The following is a 22,146-nucleotide window of genomic DNA, read 5'->3' on the forward strand; positions in this document are numbered from 1 at the left end:
GCTAACTAACTTAATAACTGACAAACGTATTAACTAACTGACAAACTAACTGACTGATTGGCTAGCTAGCTAACTGACTAACCAACAAACGAACTGACTCACTGATTGGCTAGCTAACTGACAAACTAATTAACTAGTCAACTTAGTAACCAACTAACTAGCTAACTGATTAATTAACTGTCTAACAAGTTGACTACTATTACTAACTTATTACCTAACTCACTTAAAAACTACAAACTAACCAACTAATCAAATAACTAACTTACTAACTAACCAACAAACTAAGTGACTAAACCAACCAAAAAGATACATGTCTGATGTTACTTGATGCAGCAGAAGATAGAAACTGAAAACCAAAATGCTCAATGTGAGGTCAGGGAAAATGTTTAATACATGTTTTTATAAACACTTTCCACTCATGTTATGTTCATAGAAAGCTCTTTGATAATGTAATAAAAATAATAATTCATGGTATTAATTACAGCATTTTTGCTGAAAGCACTTTACATGACATATATTAGACATGTAATACATCAATACTGTGGACAATACCCACAGGAGCTTTTAGGGTGAAGTGCCTTGCTCAAGGACACAACAACATGTTGATTGAACCTGTGATCATCACACTAAACCACAGTCGCCCCTAATAATAATAATAATAATGATAATAATAATAATAACATGATTAACGTCTCTCTTCACACACTTCAACCCAATGTCACACGTCCCTGAGGCTTAAATCGTTTGTGTGTGACAATATTCAGAGGAAACTTTGACACAGCACAGTGAAATCCAAAAATCTAAGAGTATAAAAAAAAAAAATACTTCTGTCAGTCACAGTTAAACTATAGCTGTTTCTTTGTTGTTGGATATGTTTTCAGTGGGTAGCAGGTTGGCCCGCTGCTGGTCCCTCAGGGCAACTTTCTCCATCCTCCTGAACACACACACACACACACACACACACACACACACACACACACACACACACACACACACACACACACACACACACACACACACACACACACACACACACACACACACACACACACACACACACACACACACACACACACACACACAACAAATAGTGAGTTCTGTTCACCTGTGGCTGAAATTGTTTTATAAATGAGCCTGATTTTTGCCTTATAACAATTTATTTCAATAACATTTAATGTTGCATTATCGTTTAATATTGCATTGTTCACAGGATATCATGCTCATTCACTTGTATGTGTTAATGTTGTCGTTTTTGTTATACATTTACTGTTATTTAGACAAAATAAAAAAAAAAAGGTTTCTGGTTGGTCCGGATCAACAGGACAATTTAAGACGTATGCAGAATCATAACAATTTTTTTTCACTATTTTATGACATAAATAACACTTTTAATTGAGAATAAAACCTCCAAAATGTATCCATAACAAACATTTAGCCTTTGTTGCAGCCCCTGAACGAATGCATGTTATTGTGAAAACACCATTTTCAACAATAGGTAAGAAACTGGATCCAGAATACTTAAATATACATACACACAGATACAAAGCCTTTCAGACTTATTTATTCACACAATGGATTACGCCAAAATGTGTTGAATAAAGATATATTAAATAAACGGCTGGATTCTCACCTCTCTGGGTGCTCGATGTCGTCGATGGTGTCGGGCAGCGGCATGCCTCTGGTCTCAGGAAGCAGCAAAACCAGACCCCCTGCCATGAAGGCCAGAGACCCTGCACAACACAGACAAGATAATAAGTGTTCTGAATGTCCTCTTCCAACATGAGAGTAACATGAAATCAAAGGTATCAACTGTAGCTGTGAACATGACAGGATGTGTGATTACCTAGAAGAGCATCAGGACTGTTTGAGGCATATGATAGCTATGTGATTAACATGATGATTCAGCCTCTATGGAGAGAGACATATGACAAGCATGCTCATTTCTGACGTGGAGCTAATCTGAAGTAAACATTGAATACTGCTTTCTATTCCTCCATCTTGTGACTGTGGAACTCCCTCTCTTGGATATCAGTATGTGAAGGACACTGTTCAGGAACTAGTTGATGCTCTGTATGTGATGACTACTTCCATTCTGGAGAGGATCACAGATACATGGATCCTGAGATTGAAGCTCAAGCCGGTGACGAGGGAGATTTTTCTAACCAAGTGTCATAGTTTTTATCACTTTTATTCGTTTTTTAATCGCTCATATTAATATAAAACCCACCGAAGATGATGAGAGGCAGCTCCAGCCAGATGACGGCCAGCCTGTAGAGCAGGAAGGGAGCCACGATGCCTCCGACGTCACACAGAGTCGAGCAAACAGACACTCCAAAGTTCCTAGAGACAGAAGAGACAACCAGATCATTGGGTTTGGTTCAGTTAGAGATAATATGCACATACAGTGGGTCTATTTTTAAAACACTGAGGGGGGAATTCACAGCTTTTGTCTCCACTAAACCTGTGCAAATATGTGGTGTATGCTCCAAATTCATTTACCTGAGGCTGTCAACAGTGGAAAATGCATAGTGTTAGCTAAATGAAAGATAATCTGTTGAATTTAGGGAGAATTTCACACTCACTGAGCAAGATCAAATATTCAGGTACTTAATATGGCTGTAAAGCAGCGAAGTCTGAGGATTAGCGTGTAACATAACGCATTTGACCTTGCTAACTTTGAGCATGGATCTTAAGCAGGCTAACATGCTAACATACTTTCACCACAACAACATTTAGACAAACTGTGTTGTAAGTAAAGGGAAGGAGATATTGAAAAGGTTAATCCCTGTTCCAAAAAGGAAAGTTCACTTTCAGGATCTTAAATAATGGCAAACCTGAACTGTGATGACTTTGAACTTGATGTAATCAAATGCATTTTGTCTTTTTTACTTGTGTATTCAGTGACTACTGATTTAAATTAGCATTTTTAAATCCTATACTTTGTACTGTCCCTATCCAATAAACCAATACAAAAGACATTTTTGGAAATGTCTTTTGTATTGGTTAACCCTAACCCTAACCCATCCCTCCCAAACAACAATTTAGACTTTCAGAGTGTGGACAGTTTCTATATTTACCTGACAAACGTTGGGTAGAGCTCAGTGTTCACAAACACCACCATCTCAAAGGCCATGGTGATCCCCAGCCGACCGATGCAGGCCACCACCGTCTTGAACCAGAACATACCTGCAAGCAAGAGAGAGAGAGAGAGAGAGAGAGAGAGAGAGAGAGAGAGAGAGAGAGAGAGAGAGAGAGAAACAGAGAGAGAAACAGAGAAAGAAACAGTCAAAGGAAGGTTTTCAGGGAACCAGGAAATGATACTCTGAGGACTTCTGATTGGCTCACTGTCAGGGATCATGGCGGTGATCAAACAAGCGGCTCCAGCCACGATGTTGGCGGAGGCGAAGGGGATGCGTCTGCCGATGCGTTCGATGGTGAAGAGGATGAGGAAGGCAGCGGGGAACTCCACCAGGCCGGAGATCAGGAAGTCGATGTAGACGTTTCCTCCCAGAATCCCCAGCCTCATGATCAGACCCTGGTACACCACAGCACTGGTGAACCTGCGGGAGACAGGGAACATTTCTGTTTGTTTTTTTACGAACTTCTGTTCAAAATGAGATAACCCTGAAACTGTTACTTTAGATGAAAATAAGGAGCCCCTCCCCACACCCCTCCGAGAGACATTTGGTTACAAAGAACACGATGGTGCTCTAGGAGGAGATTCAGGTGATAAGGGGAAAAAAAGGGGAAAAGTACTCGTTGTAATTTGTGTCAGACTGAAAGGCACCCTGGGAGTTGTAGTCATCTACTCTAATCTCAGTGAAAAGGTCATGAAACATAAACATTGTAATTTGTAGCTACAATCACATTCTTACTCACCAGTTGAAGCTGAGGATGAGAGTGTGTTTTCTCATTTTTGGAGTTCTGATCAGGTCCATGAAGGAGGCGGTGCGGGATTCTGCGTTATCATCCGTCAGAGTCTGCAGAAGTGGACATTACAATATACAGCATGTTAGGATGATGCACCATTTCAAATACTTAACAATTCATATAAACAAAGCGCTGATTCCGCAATGCAGAGGATGGGCGTGTGCAACATTCAATATTGTGCTCGCTTTTGAAAAATGTAAGGAAGCGTTGTTAAAAGCAGGAAATACAGTTTGAAAAAAAGTGTTTTTCTAAACTATATTTTACCAGATGCATTTTGTTTGTTTTGTAAAATCCCAGCTGTACCTCGATGTTCTTGGACAGCGTCTTCTTGTTCTCTTTGGCCATGGCCTGCGTGATCTTCACAGCTTTGGCATTCTGTTTCTGAGAGAGAAGCCATCGGGGAGACTCTGGGATAAACCTGCAGATTCAAAACTCTCATCAAGCAAACACAACAACGTTTGTATTGTTGCCTGTAAACACACAAGGTTTTAACATACTGCAAGGTCCAATGGGACATCAAACTTAGGAAAAAACCATCATACCAATGAATTATGTACACCAAGAGCAGAACACTAAAAGTGTTGAAGCTGCAAGAATGAATCTCTGAGCTAAGTAAGCTTCAAAGGTCAAAACAAAGCCTTTCTATGAACCCTGCTATTGGACATGATGAGTGTTAGATGCTAAATGAGTCCATGTATAGTTCTATAGTCTGGTTGTAAGTCGACGTAACATCGTTTTAAAGCGGCTTACATGTTTCAATTCATTTGGGCTTCAATAGAAATGAATTGGGGAATGAATGTATACCTGAGTATTAATAAAGTATCCATTCTTGTATTTGTAATATTATTATTACTATTATTTCTTTTCGGATTTGTCATCTGTTATGTAGTTAATCTATGTATCTAGATGTTTTTATTTTGTTACGTATGCTTTGTGATGGAGATGATTCATAATGGAAAAGTGACCATAGCTCTACCATTAGAGTCATTTCCATGTATTCAGGTCATTTTAAAGCTATTTAAAAAATGTCTATTTATCATCTTCTCAAAATACGAGATTCAAGGCTTTTATTGTCATGTGACCATAGCTACAGTGTAGATATGCAGTGCTCATTTTGGCAGCTATTTTTGATTTAGTCTTAGTCTTTAGATGAAAATGGTTATTAGATTAAGTCACATTGTAGTCCTTTTTATCCTTCATAGTTTTAATCGACGAAAACGCAAAACTTTTTAATCCAGTTTTAGTCGATGAAAAATTACATTTTAGTCAACTTTTAGTCAGAATGTTTTCTCTCTTCAAACCAATTCAAATACAGGAATCTGAAATTGGAATCAATGTGACAGCATCAAGTGTTGAAATTCGTAAAGCAACATTTCACTCTCTTAACACTTTACTTGTGTAATATATCTAGGGATGGGTATCGTTAAGGTTTTTAACGGTACTACTACTCTTTAAAATCTGTGTGCACGCCGCTGCAGCGTGTCTGTTAGGCCCCGCCCCCCACGCACAGAGAGAGAGAGGGAGAGTTAGGCCCCGCCCCTCACACACAGAGAGAGAGAGGGAGAGAGTTAGGCCCCGCCCCCCACACACAGAGAGAGAGAGGGAGAGAGTTAGGCCCCGCCCCCCACACACAGAGAGAGAGGGGGAGAGAGTTAGGCCCCGCCCCCCGCACACAGAGAGAGAAAGGGAGAGTTAGGCCCCGCCCCCCACACACAGAGAGAGAGAGGGAGAGAGTTAGGCCCCGCCCCCCGCACACAGAGAGACACAGGGAGATAGTTAGGCCCCGCCCCCCACACACAGAGAGAGGGAGGGAGAGAGTTAGGCCACGCCCCCCGCACACAGAGAGACACAGGGAGAGAGTTAGGCCCCGCCCCCCGCACACAGAGAGACACAGGGAGAGAGTTAGGCCCCGACCCCACACACACAGAGAGAGAGAGGGAGATAGTTAGGCCCCGCCCCCCGCACACAGAGAGACACAGGGAGAGAGTTAGGCCCCGACCCCACACACACAGAGAGAGAGAGGGAGAGAGTTAGGCCCCGCCCCCCGCACACAGAGAGACACAGGGAGAGAGTTAGGCCCCGCCCCCCGCACACAGAGAGACACAGGGAGAGAGTTAGGCCCCGCCCCCCGCACACAGAGAGACACAGGGAGAGAGTTAGGCCCCGCCCCCCCGCACACAGAGAGAGAGAGGGAGATAGTTAGGCCCCGCCCCCCGCACACAGAGAGACACAGGGAGAGAGTTAGGCCCCCGCCCCCCGCACACAGAGAGACACAGGGAGAGAGTTAGGCCCCGCCCCCCGCACACAGAGAGACACAGGGAGAGAGTTAGGCCCCGCCCCCTGCACACAGAGAGACACAGGGAGAGAGTTAGGCCCCGCCCCCCGCACACAGAGAGACACAGGGAGATCGCTCTTCTGGAGTGAAGAGAGCAGAAATAATGATATTTCAAGTTAGAAGCGTAAGATGCATTTTGACCGACAAGACGGACACTTGGGGGAAAATATGATAGTCCACCATTAACACCTTAGTCTCGTCTCGTCAACAAAAACTAAATATACATTTCGTCATGGTTTTCGTTATCAAGAATATATTTTTAGCTCGTCATCGTCTCGTCATGTAAAAAAGGTCGTTGACGAACATTTTTCGTCATAGTTTTTGTTGACGAAATTAACACTGTGGTTATGAAAATGAAAATCTTATGTCCCAGGCTCCTCCAACAGTGCAACACAATGAAACAGATCAAATAGTGCAAGGAGCGTCTATAGCCTATAGGCTACAAGTCAATGGAATATGATGTATTAGATAAATAACGTGTTGCAAACAGATGAATGCTATGGATGTTCTTTCTAAAGTTCAGGTGTTTAACAGTCTGACGGCCTGTGGGATGAAACTGAGAACCGGTCCCCTCCATGTTTAAAGCATTACATTGAGTTTTCTCACCAGTAGTATGAGAGGAAGATGAAGTAAGGGGCGGTGATGGCGACCTGCAGCCAGCGCCAGTCAGAGATGAAGTATGCGAGCAGAGGGAGGATGAGGATGCCGACGCTGAAGAACATCTGGTACAGGACCCCCACGGTGCGTCTGTACTCCACCCCCACCAGCTCCGTGACTGAGAGGATAACAATAACAACGTGTTTTGATAATAATAATAAAGCTGGTTGTTAGAGCCAGCATTTTGTTTTTATAAGAAAGGCCAACTAATTGTGACGTCTGTAGTCAACCTGTTTTCCTCTTGAGCATTTTGCTTTGATTCTGCAATGCTTTGGTGTACGTACAAAGTAAATACAAATGTGTCTGCTCTTTTACGGAATATTAGATACTTTACTAACACTATAAAAGACTACAATTCCCACGGCGCCTCCTCTAAAGTGACGGACGTTCAATTACCCTTTAAGTTATCGAGTTATATTATAAGCCTTATCAAGACAGAAAGAATACCTACAGTAAGTTGTTATTTTATTTGAGTTTTGCCTCTTTGTTTTGACTATTCTGAAGGCCTCTTTTCTTTGTTGCACGTGTAAAAGTTTGTTATTTATCGTATAATATCATCCAAACTAGGGATGGGAACGATTCATGGAATATTCAAAATTATTCAGGTATTCGAAAATGAGAATATGAGTTATGAATATTTGTATAATTCTTATTTATTTTTTTGGGAGGGGTGCCTAAGTTCATTACATATGATCCAATGGAATAATTCCATGTATACGACAGTGCCATAGCTAAGTGTGTTAGGTCTAAAGGTGTGTGTTGCTCCGCTCACCGGTCCCTCACAGCGGGCAGAGCTGCTGATCTCTCTCTCTCGCGTCCGGTTATACTTCACTCGCGTTTATGTCCAAATCCATCAGATCTAGCTAGTTCTAGCTAATGCTATGGCTGCTGCCCCTCCCTACACGCAGATCACGCAGACTCAAACCTCATCTTATTCTCACATTCCAGCTGAGAGGTTCTTCTCTACAGCTGGCCTGATTGTGAGTCGCCTCCACACCCGCCTCTCCCCTGAGTAGACATGCTCATATTCTTAAAGAAGAATGAGTATTGAATAGCTGCATTCTGAGCATAGCCCTGTTACAGGTTGTTGATCTCTGTTGTCACGGGTTACGTTACCCTAACCCGTTATGTTGTTCGTGTGTGATCCCTCTTTCATTTAAAAACCAAGTTATGTTTTAAGCATGAAAGCTGTAGGCCTATAGCTGTCAACTGTTCAAACTGTGATCACCAGTTCAACACATTTGAAACATTCGATTTGGTTTTTATACTTATTTGATGTTTTTATTTACTTTTCCAAATAATTTTTTTTTTTTTGCAAAAACATTACCCACATTTAAAAAAAAAAATTCTAGGATATATACATTTCGGTTAATCGGTTAACCGTTTTTTTTGGGGTCGAATATTCAAATATACATTTGATTTCAAATTCCTATTCCTAATCCAAACCGTCGGAGTCCAAGCAACTCTTCAACTGTAAGTAATATAAAGGAAAGAAAACGAGTAAAAAATATCTGTTTAAGGCGTCTAGTGGCTTGATAGAAAAACAAGGAAGGACGCCACGACACTGGTGTTTGTAGTCTGTAAATCCCAGCTGTGGGGTCAAAGTTCGCTCTTACTCAGCACGTATCCGGCCACCCAGCCTCCTTTCACTCCGAAGCCGTACAGCGTCCTGAAGACCAGTAACGCCACGTAGTTCGGAGCCATGGCCACCATGATCCCCGCGACCGCGTTCAGCACGTTGGACATCAGGAAGCTGATCTTCCTGCCGAACCTGAGGAAGTAATGGAGAAACGAGAGACAGAAAGAATGCTTTAGAAAACAGGTTTATGAAGCAGCGATGTATGAGTAGATAGCTTTTTCCACACTCGTGTAAAAGATCACCTGTTTTCCTCTTTAGCATTTTGCTTTGATTCTGCAATGCATTGGAATTGCACGTCAGATACTTTACTAATCATTTTTCTGATATTTTATTTTTATTTTCTGTCAAAAACAGATTGGAACTAATATTAAGCTCACCTGTCGGCCAGGTAGCCGATGGCGATGCTCCCCACCAGGAAGCCCACGTTGAGCGAAGCCTGGTACATATCCACCAACCATCCATCTGCACACACCAGGTCAAACTACACACACACACACACACACACACACACACACACACACACACACACACACACACACACACACACACACACACACACACACACACACACACACACACACACACACACACACACACACACACACACACACACACACAAACACACACACACACACACACACACATTAGTCATGAAAGGATTTCTCTCTTTAAAAAAATTCTCATGCTGGTGGCTATTTTTGTTAAATCTCATATATTCCTTTTAAATAAATGTATATTTCTGCACCAAACATGCACGACACAACTTGGGAAACAGTGGGTTGTAAGAAGACAATTATATTAGCATTGTTTCTTCCTTTGTTACTAACCTCAGTAACAAAGGACTGTCTCCCCTCGTAGTCGTACTCCCAGCCGTCCTTGCAGGCAGTCGTTGTTGGGATTCTGCTGAGGTCCAGCTCCTCTGAATCACAGCTGAGAGCCGTGGAGTTCCAGTCCACCTCGTACCGCTCACAGCTGCTCTCAGATCTGTTCCCCTGAGGCACCGTCAGCCTGCGAGCCTCCGTCAGGCTCCATCCACACGTCTGCCTCCTCTCCACCACCGCGGGGTCTCTGCACCAGTGATCCGGGGTGAATCCCTGGAAGACGATGCCCACGTAGACCCCGGCCCAGGGCATGGACACCAAGCAAAACAGGGCGAAGATCCGCTTCTGACAGCGGCCAAACGTCCCCGCTTCCTCCAAGATGTCATCAAAAGTGGTCATGGCTAAAGAAAGCTCTTTAAAAACAGCTCAAAGTAATTGAAAAGACAGTGTGTGCAGCCTTGATAGTGAGCTCTGAGCATCTCTCTTCTGAGGTACCGCTGACATGTCTCTGCTTTGGGTTTTTAAACAGGGAAAGAAGGAGCAAAGGTCCTCAGAAAGACGTTGTTGCTTACGGTGAAAAAGGTGGAACATTAAAACTATCAGCTTTCTAAGACGTCAGAACAAGCGTGTCATTTTAATGTGTAACACAGGAGTCAGACATATACAGTAAATGCACCAACACGGGCCTCCCTGGACCGCTGGGCTTTGCGTCTCGTGTGCAGCAAGTTAGTGATACTGTTAATCAGTGAACATTCAAAGATGTGTCTGCTGGGGAAGAGGATCGAGTTCATGTCCCTGTGCACTTAGGGGGGGGGGGGGGTGGGGGGGGGGGGTCTGAGGAAAGGCTGCTTGTTTTACATACTTGGACGTTTATTTAAAAAGTTCATATATTGGAAAACGTTCATGTCATTCAAACACATCTAATAGTCTAGCAGCAAGTCCTCAAAGCAGGCTTTAGTTTTTGAGATTTGACTTGAAGTCATCTTGATAAGACTCGGTCTGGACATGTTGAATGAAACTAAGTTGGACTTGTATTGACATGTTTTAACTTATTTTTGATTTGATTTGGACTCTTGGTTGTTCTTTAGAACTACCCCTGAAAAAGAACCAAATTAGACCAGGCCGAATGTGGGAAAGGTGACAAAAAAGCCCATAACTTGAGAATGACCTCTCTTTTCCTCTACAGATTTGCTGAGGTATGAACCAGGTGGCTGTCCTACATCACCAAGTAGTCAGACAATTATTTAACGAAATAAATACTGAGTTATAGTCCTGTAAACTTAGCTTTAGTTTAGACGAAAATTGTACTTTTTGGTGATAGGAACATAGGACTCAATCACTTTTCTCTCATTTATAAAAAAAACAGAAATCCCTAAAAAAAAATATACCATTACTGAATTGTCTTGGGTGCTGTCGAACACTAACCAGTAGTTGTATGGAAATATCTGGTACAGTTCTATTGCAAATAAGATTTCTTTAGACATAGGCCTACCTCTTCTCTGAGACAGTCACATTCCGAATAGTCAGAATAAGAGTAACCCAATCAAATCAAGTGTATTAGTTCTAAATTGCAAGCCTCTAAAACATAGGTGTAAATAGTACAGGTTGTATTGAAACTGGAAACTTAACTCAAAGTACAGTATATATAAATAATTCGGTGAGAGGTCAAGTATATAAATATTAGAAACGTTAGGGGACACACTCCGTAGAGGGAAGGCCAACAGAGAGGCCTGGAACTTTCCACTCTCTCCATACTTTGCATCTTGGCAATACAAGACTGTATAACTCCATAGCAAGGGTTTGGGTTCGGGCTGGGACACCATGTCGCTGTCTGAAACATTGCGCTTTGTACATGTTGTTGAAATGCATCCTCTGTTGGCGGCAGATTTTCCGAGGCAGCATCTGTTGTTGATGCAACAACTTTGTGCACATCAGTCCAATTTCCTTTTTCTTTTTTCCATATAGCAGAAGCACAAATTCTCTTGCGACTGGCAAAGACTCTTCCAAGCTGGCAGAGAGTCCAAAATGGGCCAGACCTTTGGGCTCGCTGAGATGGGTCTTGAGTTTGGTGAATGCTGTTGTCTTTCCTATTCTGTACAAACTACTTGTTGTGCCACCGCCAGTGAGTGCACGACATGCTGGGAGACAGTTAGACATGTAGTTGCCGCCCAGCTTCAGGACCATCTCCACCTAAACGGCCTCTTTGAGAAATTCCAGTCCGGTTTCCGTTCCGCCCACAGCACTGAAACATCTCTGGTCAGGGTCACAAACGACCTGCTGATGTTGATTGTCTTTCCTATTCGGTACAAACCACTTGTTGAGCCACAGCCAGTGAGTGCACGACATGCTGGGAGACAGTTAGACATGTGGTTTCCAATTTTCTCACATGTGGTGTTGATGGGGACAGATCTCTCTCTCATTCCATGACCTGCATGCATGTACACTAGAGATGAACCAAACATGTATTTGCTTGCATAATATATGAGCAGTACTTCCACACCTGTGTCATCAGACCTCACAATGATGCGGGAATATGACTGCAAGATGTATGGCATGGAGCACCATCCTTGTGACTGCCTCCTCCTGATCACTGTACATTGATGTCAAACTGCTGACTCCTGCTGTGCAGATGCTCTTCACCTCCTCCCCCTCAACGATCTGGCCCATGTTGGACTCTCTGCCAGCTTGGAAGAGTCTTTGCCAGTCGCAAGAGAATTTGTGCTTCTGCTATATGGAAAAAAGAAAAAGGAAAATGGACTTATGTGCACAAACTTGTTGCATCAGCAGCAGATGCAGCCTCGGAAAATCTGCTTCCAACAGATTATGCATTTCAACAACATGTTTGTTGATTTCAACAGAGCGATGTTCCAGACAGCGACATGGTGTGCCAGCCTGGTATGGAGTTATACAGTCTTGTATTGCAAAGATGCAAAGTGCGGAGAGAGTGGAAAGTTCCAGGCCTCTCTGTTGGCCTTCCCTCTACGGAGCTCTGCACCTGCTGTGCACAATGTCAACATGTGTCCCCTAACGTTTCTAGTATCTATATACTTGACCGCTCACAGAATTATTTGATGATTTGTATACTGTACTTTGAGTTAAAGGTGGGGTAGGTAAGTTTGAGAAACCGGCTCGAGAAACACTTATTGTTATATTCCATGGAATGCTCTTAACATCCCGATAGCAATGAATATCTGAAGTGCTTCGACAAAAAATCCATAAAAAAATGTATCTGTGGAAGCCGTGGCACTGTAAAAAGCACGACCAATCATCTGAGCCGGCCCGGCTAAAGTAACTGGATGGCCTACCTGCCTGTCAGCCTTCCATCTGTGCACAAACTTATCTCGTGCCCTCATTGGTCATGTGAGCGTTTGTGTGTGTTGGAGGAGGGGCTCTGGGAGGAAGTGGCAGATTTGTTCCGGTTGTGTATTTTCAAATTCTAGCGCACTCGAGCTGGTTTCTCCAAAATTACCTACCCCACCTTTAAGGTTTCAGTTTCAATAAAACCTGTACTATTACACACGGCATCTATTGCACGTCTGTCCGTCCTGGGAGAGGGATCCCTCCTCTGTTGCTCTCCCTGAGGTTTCTCCCATGTTCCCCTTTAAACTGTGGGTTTTCTCCGGAAGGGTCTAAGGACAGAGGGTGTCGTGTTGTCATACTGATATTCTGTACAAACTGTGAAGACCACTGAGACAAATGTAACATTTGTGATATTGGGCTGTATAAATAAACATTGATTGATTGATTGATATTTGCACCTATGTTTTAGAGGCTTGCCATTTAGAACTAATACACTTTATTTTATTGGGTTACTCTTATTCTGACTATTTGGTGATGTGCAGCCACCTGGTATTTCCCTAATTGTGACCCTAACCCTATGTCCAGATCAAGTCAAATCTCATAAATGTTACCAGACTTGTCCATGTCACTCATCCTTTGAAACAACTCCTTTCCTGTCTTGTAAAAATCTAGTCTCAAGTCATCAGGGATTGTTTCTCTGCAAATGGAGCCCCGAGTATTGAGTAAACAAATGAACAAACTTTTCAGAAGGTCGAAATATCTGTTTTATAAATCCTGTTTTTATTGGTCTTATCTAATATTATACTATTTTTGAGAAACAGGATTAGTGATTTTCATGATCTGTAAGCTGTAATCATCACAATTCAAACAAAAAAGGCTTGAAATATTTCACTTTATGCATGTTTTTAATTAAATGACAGACGTTCTATGATATCGTAATTTTTTGAGAAGCTGTCGTCTAAAAGTAAGCTAGCAAGTTAATATTCTGTTCCATCAATTCAATTGGATCTGAGTCATCCTCACATTAAAGTTACTGTACCTTTGTCCCGTTTCTCCTCCTCTTTTATGTTCTTCTCTTCCCTGCGCACCAGATAGCTTGGTTAGTTTCGACATGGTGTTGGCTAATTATGATCAGCTAGTTAGCGTCTTTTCCCCCCGAGTCACCGCAGGTCAAGTGTCAGTCCAGAAATATCCCCCCTGCCCCCCGGGGCACTTCAACTGACCTGGCTGGGCGGGGGGGGGGGGAGCCCCATAGCTTATTGGCGCTGTACGCAATGTAGGCGTAGTTCTGTTAAGATAAGATAATAAGATCTACTTTAATGATTCCAAATTGGGAAATAGTTTTGTTATTAGATATCATTAATAGTGTGAATTTTTGTTTTTCTTCGTCACAATGTTCGGCTCCCCCCATGCATGCCCCCATGCATGGATGTGCCCTTAGCATTCGTCTATACTGCCTATGCAAAGGGCCGGCCCTACTGTATGTCCAAACCATAGGTCCAAACCAGAGCCTATTATCTCTCTGGGCTCTGGTGCAAACCAATGAGTGTACCCAGACAAGTCATGATACCTTTGAGGGGAGTCCAGGCCACGTTGTGTGCCTTTTGAATCAGGGTCAACGGTCAAGTCCTTTAAGACTCTAATGTTGCAGACCCTAGCCCTCCGTAGTCTTTCAAGTAGGAGGAGAAATGCCAGCGTTCTCCTCCGGTTTACAGGCACTGTGTAAATTATATAGAATAATGAGGATGATGAATACATTTTTTTACCACTAAAAGACAGCAACACATCTTAATTAATTAATGTCGTTTATAACTGGAATATTACAATTATTAGTATTAACTTTATCTCTACAAATTCAATACAAGTCCAAGTCCAGATTCTGTGGAGTGTGTGTTTCTAAGTTATATCATGAGGCATGTTATCAGACCACAGCAGTGATAAACAGCAGATCGTATTTATTCAAATAATGCAATACTTTTTACATCAATGTTGTTTTTAAATAGGAAAACAGGAAAAACAGCTGAAAAACATAGACAACATAACGTACACCAACTGAATAATGATCTCCCATAGTACCCAATCATCAGAGAAAACTTCTTGTGCTTTTTTTTTTTAAAGTCACTATACCCTCCAAGATCATTTGTCTGTATTTTAATGACTTTCCCATCTCTCTGCTCGAGTGCAGACAAAAAAAAGCACAAGAAATGTCCGTTCACTTCTTCGCAGAGTACCATGCAGACGAGCCACGCTAACTTTGGTTGCTAAATACAGCAAAACAGACTTGATGCAACGATGGAAAATAAGAAGACTTCACATATTAAAAACGGTTTCATCCTTCTTCTCCGTAACAAGGAGTGCTACGACTTTCACTCGTGAGATATGAGCTGAGTTCAAAGTGCCAAACACAGGTAGATGTAGTTCAAATCAGGAAGTCAAACCCTTTCAGGAGAACAACTGAGGTTTACACGCGGAGTGGATGTTGGACTGAGGAGTGGTTTTAATTGATAGACATGGATTGTGGACAGTTATAATATCACTAGTTCTTTGGAAACGTGACCTATGAACTCTGCACTAAACCTCCATTCATTTGTCTTAAACTCTTTCTAACACTTGTCTTAATGATGTGGTCGACAGGTGACATGATAATTGAGAATTTAGTACAAAATGTGCTTCAAATCTTTCTGGATATTTTACTTCTGGAAAATAAGTGACTGAACGCCCGGAGCATGAGGAGACGGACATAACGTTTTTCTCTTCTTGTTAATTATTATGGGACATCCCAAACTCATCCATATAAAATACTGATCGTTTCCCATTGCAAGCTTCTTTTTTTTATCCTTTTTGTGTGTGTTTTGGACAAATGGTATCCTAGAAAAATGTGTGTAAAAAGCTTTAGAAATACCCTGAAAGGTGAGCCTTGTTTGCACGACATGTTTTGATAATATCTCTAGTCTCTGTGGATTAAATACTGAAAAACACAAAAGTGAATGTACTGTCATTCCCATGTAATTATGTAATTGATGTGAGAAATGCTCATTATGTTTGTGATGTCAAATCAATACTTTGTTCACGTTCTGTCAATCAGAACGTGAACAAAGTATTGATTTGACTAGAGATCTGAACTAGAGATTTGAACTAGAGATCTGAACTAGAGATCTGAACTAGAGATTTGAACTAGAGATCTGAACTAGAGATCTGAACTAGAGATATTATCAAAACATGTTCGGTAAATCATCTGTGCTCTCCCAAGGTTGAACATTCACCAACAAAAACTTTGGAGTTGTTATTCTTTCAGTTTGTCCAGGTGAGAATAAACCCCATTTCATATTTACTGATATAATAAAATGGACGATACTTGGGTCTGCAACTAATGGTTATTTTCATTATCAATTATTCCATTTATCACCTTATACATAATCAAGTCTGTGATAAAAACAAAGTGAAAAGTGTTCCAGAGATTATCACTACTTAAGAGTTTCAAAATATTGCTTGGACAAACCCATTTGAAGACATCACCTTGGACTCTTGGAGGATTTATAACGGGCCACTTTTCACTATTTTTTATAAAGGAAAATGAAAATAAGTTTTAGTTGCGACCGAAACTACACTGGTGCAGATGTTCAGCTCTTTGTGGATTTTTTTAATTACTCCTAATTGTATAACCGAAAAACACAAAAAACGTTGTCTGGGACCAAAGGAGCAGAAATACTCTGTGTGTATACTGTGTAGGCTTGCTCAGTTAATGTGTGCACACTGTAGTTTCATTGACTCTACCAGGATCTCCCATCTTTACACTAGTTAGATAATAAAGCATACAATATGTTAAATGTAAGTAACCTGCTCACTTTCTACACACGTTAATGCTTCATGCGTTCGGCTAAGAAGGGGCTGATTCCGGCGCAACAGAATTGGCTTCGAGAGAAAAAAAGTCGGACTTTTCAACGCAGCGACATCCACAATCAGAGACCTGAACACCAGAGCTGGGCCTTTAATGTACGACAGCGTGCAAGCGGAAACACAACTTCCCAACTTCAATACATTAGTGCCAGCGGCGGAGGGTAGAAATATGGCTTTTTGGAGGAAGGGAAGGGAAGGGGATTGAAAACTGAAAAAAACCCAAAAACATTTCATATTTTTCTTTCAACCTCCGTCCTCGTCGACCATCCATTCACACTAAGGCCATCTCTATTATTTCCACAAAGGACAGACACCCACTTAAATAATCATAAAAACAAATGTGTGAGTAATTCACCGGTGAGGACAACAAACAAAACAAACAAACAAACAAAACGTCCATATTATAGAACATAATCCTCTATGTACAATGTCTCTGATCAAAACGAGAATTTCTTTTATCAATCTTTCGCCGGAAACGATTCATCGGGAAGGCATCGCGAGAGCTATCATAGCAACTGTAAACAGCAAGAAAAGACGGGTGTCTCCATTCCCTTTAGAAACAACAAGCCGACACCTTCCCTGACCCCCTTTGTTTTTATTTGATAGCTTGTTTCTTTCTCCTAAAATACGCTTTCCGTATCGAGCTACCTAATCGTACATCTCACCACAGTCATCACTCACAATCCTGCAAACAAAAAATCAACTCCAAATGTTTTCCTCGCCTGCAATGAGACATCATCAGTTAATCAATGCTACAATAAAGTGCTAAAGCAATGGCACGACTTCATTTAAAAAACTCAAGAAATAAAAGAAAAATATAATTTAATTTTCAGCTTTTTAACCGACGTGCCTCGTTTCATGCTTTCTGTGCATCTGGGGTTGATTTGAAGTCTTCTATTGGATAAATGTGGCTGGATCAAAGTAACTAAACTACGGGAAGTTATTTTATTTCAGAAATGTGAGAGAAAAAAAAAATAGGATGCGGGTCAAAAAACGACCATTTTAAATAATCAGCTATCAATAAATAAGAACAGCGGCAGATCGAGTCTGAGGCCGAGAAGAGGTGCAGTCCAACAAATACAAAAGAAATCCCAAAAGAGAGGAAAGGTTTCTGCTTTCAATTTGCTGTTGGTGTGTCTTTGTTGCTGTTATGGAGACATTCACTGAGAGAGAAGAGTTCCGATTGGTTGAGAGCGGGAAGCAGGGAGAGACATCACACCCTGAGGAGGTCTTCGTCGCTGTCTTCCTCGTCCCGCTTCCTGTTTGCTGCCGTGTTGTTACCGTGGTTAGAGCCTGAGGAGCGAGGTTTGCTGCTCTTCCTCTTCCTGTCCTCGTCCTCCAGGAGGCCCACCAGGTCCTCGTCGCTCTCCTCCTGGAGTCAAACACATCGGAGAGGGGGTTAGTGAGTAACACTTTCAGAAGGTGGCACAGAGACACGTTATAGAAATGTAAACACAGAGAAAGGTCACACCAATCAGAAGCTTTTTTTGTGTCCCAGGCTGAGGTTCCGCTAGACTGTTTGACGGACAGGATCGTACAATTTCCGTCAATATACATCATCACCCGTCGGTCTGTACACAACTCTGACGGGGGGGGGCACACTCGCTCGTGAACTGTTAGCGCCGTGTTATGCATGCCCACTGCACCTCGGGGGGGCACGCACAGCGTAAAGCACTCAGACATTTCAATGACCTGTCTGTAGGTTTGGAAACTATATCATCTACTTTTGGTCGGGCATGCATAACACGGCATAACACCGGAGCCCCTCTGCGGGGAAACGTTGGAGTTTGTTCTGACGGCTTTCAGATTTGTCCGTCATTGTAAAAAAAAAAAAAGAACGTCATAGACGGAAAATATTCGGTTAACGCGACCTCTGGTCCCAGGGGGAGATTTGGTTAGGTGACAGTTACTCGATTTAAGAATAAAATGAAATGATATGATAAAGAAAAAGTTAAAGAAAGCAGGCGTTTGATACATGTGTAGATATTTGTCATTTCAAACAACCCCTATGTACTTTTTTTATTTTACCAATTTTGTTCGGTATTTAAATTTGCCATTTTTCGGCAACACTTTTAATATAATGTGAGCCCAAATAAAACAATTTAAAAAAGAAAGCAGACGCAATATACTAACGCGTTCGAAAGAGTTTGCTTCGAACACGTATTCCCTCTATAACTCTTCACCCTTCAGTAAAGGGAACTGACCCCTAGATTCCACCGGGTCCGTCTGCGCCGCGTTTTGTTCTGACCTCCTACGGCAGGGATCACCAACTACATTTGTCCAAGGGCCAAAATGTATCCAATAGACACTATCGCGGGCCAGCGATTTTTATATAGCCCAGAAGGGGGGGGGGAGGGTGCTAGTGGAGCATGCTCAGGTACTGCGGGCCGCATAAGACTCTTCACGCTAACGAAGGATCACTTCTAGGCAGGGTTGGGATGGTTACTTAATACATGCTCTGAAAGTAATCAGAATACAGTTACAGTTACGTGTCAGATTACTTTTAGAATACTTTTGGCATACTTTCTTTTTCCATAACAGATGGATATGTTTTGGTGCACAGGAGACACTTATGTTACTGTTTTAATGGCTTATCAAGAACTCAAACACAACATCTTGGTGTCATTCTGGACAGCTCCCTCTCATCGGCACCCCACATAAAAAACATCACCCGGACTGCATTCTTTGTACCGTCTTAAAACCTTTCCTTGGAATATGTTATGAATTGTAAAGTGTCCTTGGGTGCTTTGAAAGGCGCCCCTAAATAGAATGATTTATCATTATTATTTATTATCTGAAACGATGTAATAACTTTTAAAACGTTTTCCAGTCACTTGCCCCATGCATTCAGCAGCAGCAGGCCATTCACTTTGATTTGATCCCGTTATGAAATGTCATCATTTCGACAATAAATAAATGCTACATCGTTATCTTGCACATTTTATCTAACCATCTCCGTTTCTAACTTTCAATATATTTTAAAAGAGATCTCTCTCTCTCATCTGCGTGCGGGGGCGGGGCCTCACAGACACGCTGCATCTCTCTCTCGCTCACAGACATGCTGCAGCGCTGTGCAGTGTGCACACAGTTCTACCGGTAATGAATATTGCATTTTGTGAGGAAACCTTTCAACCAATAATTCCAATATGTATTCACTTCAGGTTTACGAAAGTAACTGTAATCAGATTACTCGTTTTTCAAATGTAACGCCAGCTGAATACAGTTAGCCTACTTGATTTTTGTATTCTGATTACGTAACGCCGTTACATGTATTCCGTTACAACCCAACCCTGCTTCTAGGCTACTGTCCCGCCGCAGCCCCTGCCTCTCTGTTGGACTCTGTCGCAGCAGGGCTACTGCTGTGGTGCGGAGTGCACAAGGCAGACTCTTCACAACGAAGGATCAGTTCTTCTTCAGGGCAGGGAAGGTTTCGCAGTACGCAGTCTACTGTCCCGCAGCTGCTGCCTCTCTGTTGGACTCCGGTACCTAACCTTACTCACGAGACGTCTTAAAAAAAACACTCCGCCAACGCCACAGTCACCCCCGTTGTGCGGGCCGGATGAGAATGTCTGGCGGGCCGGATGTGGCCCGCGGGCCGCCAGTTCGTGGTCACTGTCCTACGGCGTCAAACCCCACCAGGCGCGTTTCAGAAGCGGAGCGTCTTGTCTGCCGGCTCGCAGTTTTTGAGGATTTGGGCATATTTCCTGGACAGGCTACTTTGTACTGACAAAGTTAATAACAATTGTAATAGTCCAGTTATAAACAACATGAATCAACGATGTGTTGCTGTCTTTTAGTGGTAAAAAAATGTATTCATCATCAGAATTATTCTATATAATTTACACAGTGCTGTAAACCGGAGGAGAACGCTGGCAATTCTCCTCCTACTCGAAAGACTACGGAGGGATAGGGTCTGCAACATTAGTTTATTTTGGGGATTGACTGGATGCTCTGAACGTTCCACTTCCTGCTCGGCGCTATGAAAAGCTTTGCGTCGCGTCGAAAATAGACCAGCCGCCTATTGTTAGCGGAACCCAGCGCCGGGACGCTTCTGGGACGCCTCTGAGCCGTAACGCGGAATAACACCCGTTCACTAGAGTGGCCGCGGCCGCTGTGAACGCCACGGCCGTTTATCCGTTAGAGAGACTGAGCTCCAGGTAGATATCCTCTGTCTGGTCTCGAGCAGCAGGTAGAAACACCTGGACAGATGTTGTGCCTCACCTGCAGGAAGGGGCTGCGACTGGCTGCAGAGAGGCGGGACAGAGCGGAGGATTTGACCCGGACCCCCGGGACGCTCAGCACCTCGTCCTCGCTGTCGTCGTCATCCTGCTCGTCCAGGGAGAACGAGCGCAGGCCGTCCGTGTTCACCGGCTTCGTTTTGATGTGGCCGTTTCCGTGGCTACTCTTCCCCCGCTGTGAAGACGAGGAGGAAGAGGGAGGGCCTTCGAGCTCCTCCATCAGCCACTCCATCTCCTCCTCTCCAACTTCCTCATCAATGTTCACCTGAGGATTACAAGTTGGTTCAAGATTCAAGGCTTTGATTGTCATGTGTACATAGCTACAGTCTAGTTATGACAATGAACATCTTAGGTCACAGGCTCCTCCCACAGTGCAACACAATCAAACAGATAAAGTCAATTCACAGAAGTTCCGTCTTAATTCAAAACAAAGGCCAATAACCATCCAACAATTACTTTCTAGAATAATTGATAAGTTGTTTAGTCTATAAGATGTCAGAAAAAAGAGAGGGATGTCCATCACAGATTTTTTATGGTGTGTCGTGTCTTTTTTTGCAGCAGCAAACCAAGCCCCCAGGAAGTGCGCCGGACTCTGAGGGAAATATTCGTAGTGGCCAAACGGCGGTACTACACTTCCGTATCAGTCGCTGGGCCCGGAAACACTTTTTCCCATTGACTAACATTGAGAAAGAGACGTCTTTAAATCGTTGGATATTTTTTTTTAAACTAAATAAACTTCCCAGTATGAACGTTTGTATAGCCCTTATTAAAAACATTCGGTCCTCAAGTTGTAAAATGTGCTAATAACCTTATTCTGAGAGTTATTTCCCTCTGCATTATGAACGTGCATCAAACCCACGGGACCGCTCATGTGACGTGTTCAGTACCACATGAGTTCTACCTTTACCCATGGATGCACAATGAGAACGGATTATATGATTATGTGAATACTTTCGTGACGTTTCGCTCTCTCAAAAGTTGGGCCATTTTGTCTTCATGCGCCAATGAGCAACTCTCATAGGAATGAACGAGGCCCCGCCTCCCACGCTGTATCCAGTTCTTATTATACATCCATGCAGCAAACTCACAAAGATATCAATTGAATATGATATAAACATTTCAAATTCAGATTGTTATAAATAATTTGTTCAACCTACCTTGGAATATTTATAGGAGACTTGGTTCGCTCTCCTGCAGCAGCCAGACACTTTCTGGATCACCAGCTCTCTGTTGGGAGGAAATAACAAGACAGACGTGTGTGAAGATTCTGCCAACATCTTTAAATGTCTCTCCGTTCGCCCCATGCTCCTGGTCTCACCTCCTCTCCCT

The 22,146-nt window shown here is 42.6% G+C and overlaps 2 protein-coding genes across 4 annotated transcripts in view; both read right to left on the bottom strand.

Annotated features, from left to right (window-relative positions):
- Positions 1–368: 368 nt before the first annotated feature.
- On the bottom strand, positions 369–13,875 carry LOC307015606 (solute carrier family 22 member 2-like). Of its 3 annotated transcripts, none has more exons than XM_079644321.1 (12): positions 13,722–13,875; positions 9,389–12,109; positions 8,939–9,042; positions 8,539–8,693; positions 6,872–7,040; positions 4,234–4,348; positions 3,880–3,980; positions 3,346–3,560; positions 3,078–3,186; positions 2,228–2,340; positions 1,631–1,730; positions 369–934 (listed from the first exon to the last, which is right to left on the bottom strand). In XM_079644321.1, exons 2-12 carry the CDS (start codon positions 9,779–9,781, stop codon positions 841–843), a joined length of 1,668 nt encoding a protein of 555 aa, XP_079500447.1. In that variant the 5' UTR covers positions 9,782–12,109; positions 13,722–13,875; the 3' UTR covers positions 369–840. The 3 variants fall into 3 exon arrangements, with proteins under 3 accessions (XP_079500447.1, XP_079500449.1, XP_079500448.1); XM_079644323.1 differs by having other exon boundaries at positions 9,389–9,783; positions 13,722–13,870; XM_079644322.1 differs by having other exon boundaries at positions 9,389–12,106; positions 13,722–13,843.
- A 745-nt stretch (positions 13,876–14,620) lies between these two features.
- igf2r (insulin-like growth factor 2 receptor) overlaps positions 14,621–22,146 on the bottom strand; it is a 72,135-nt gene continuing 64,609 nt past the window's right edge. The window contains exons 47-49 of the mRNA XM_079645327.1: positions 21,975–22,144; positions 20,801–21,082; positions 14,621–17,951 (exon numbers count right to left, since the gene is read on the bottom strand). Of these exons, the coding sequence (XP_079501453.1) occupies positions 17,793–17,951; positions 20,801–21,082; positions 21,975–22,144 (611 nt within the window). The 3' untranslated portion in view covers positions 14,621–17,792. The remainder of the gene's footprint in view (positions 17,952–20,800; positions 21,083–21,974; positions 22,145–22,146) is intronic.

Source organism: Notothenia rossii (assembly GCF_949606895.1).
Source record: "Notothenia rossii genome assembly, chromosome: 8".
NCBI lineage: Eukaryota > Metazoa > Chordata > Actinopteri > Perciformes > Nototheniidae > Notothenia > Notothenia rossii.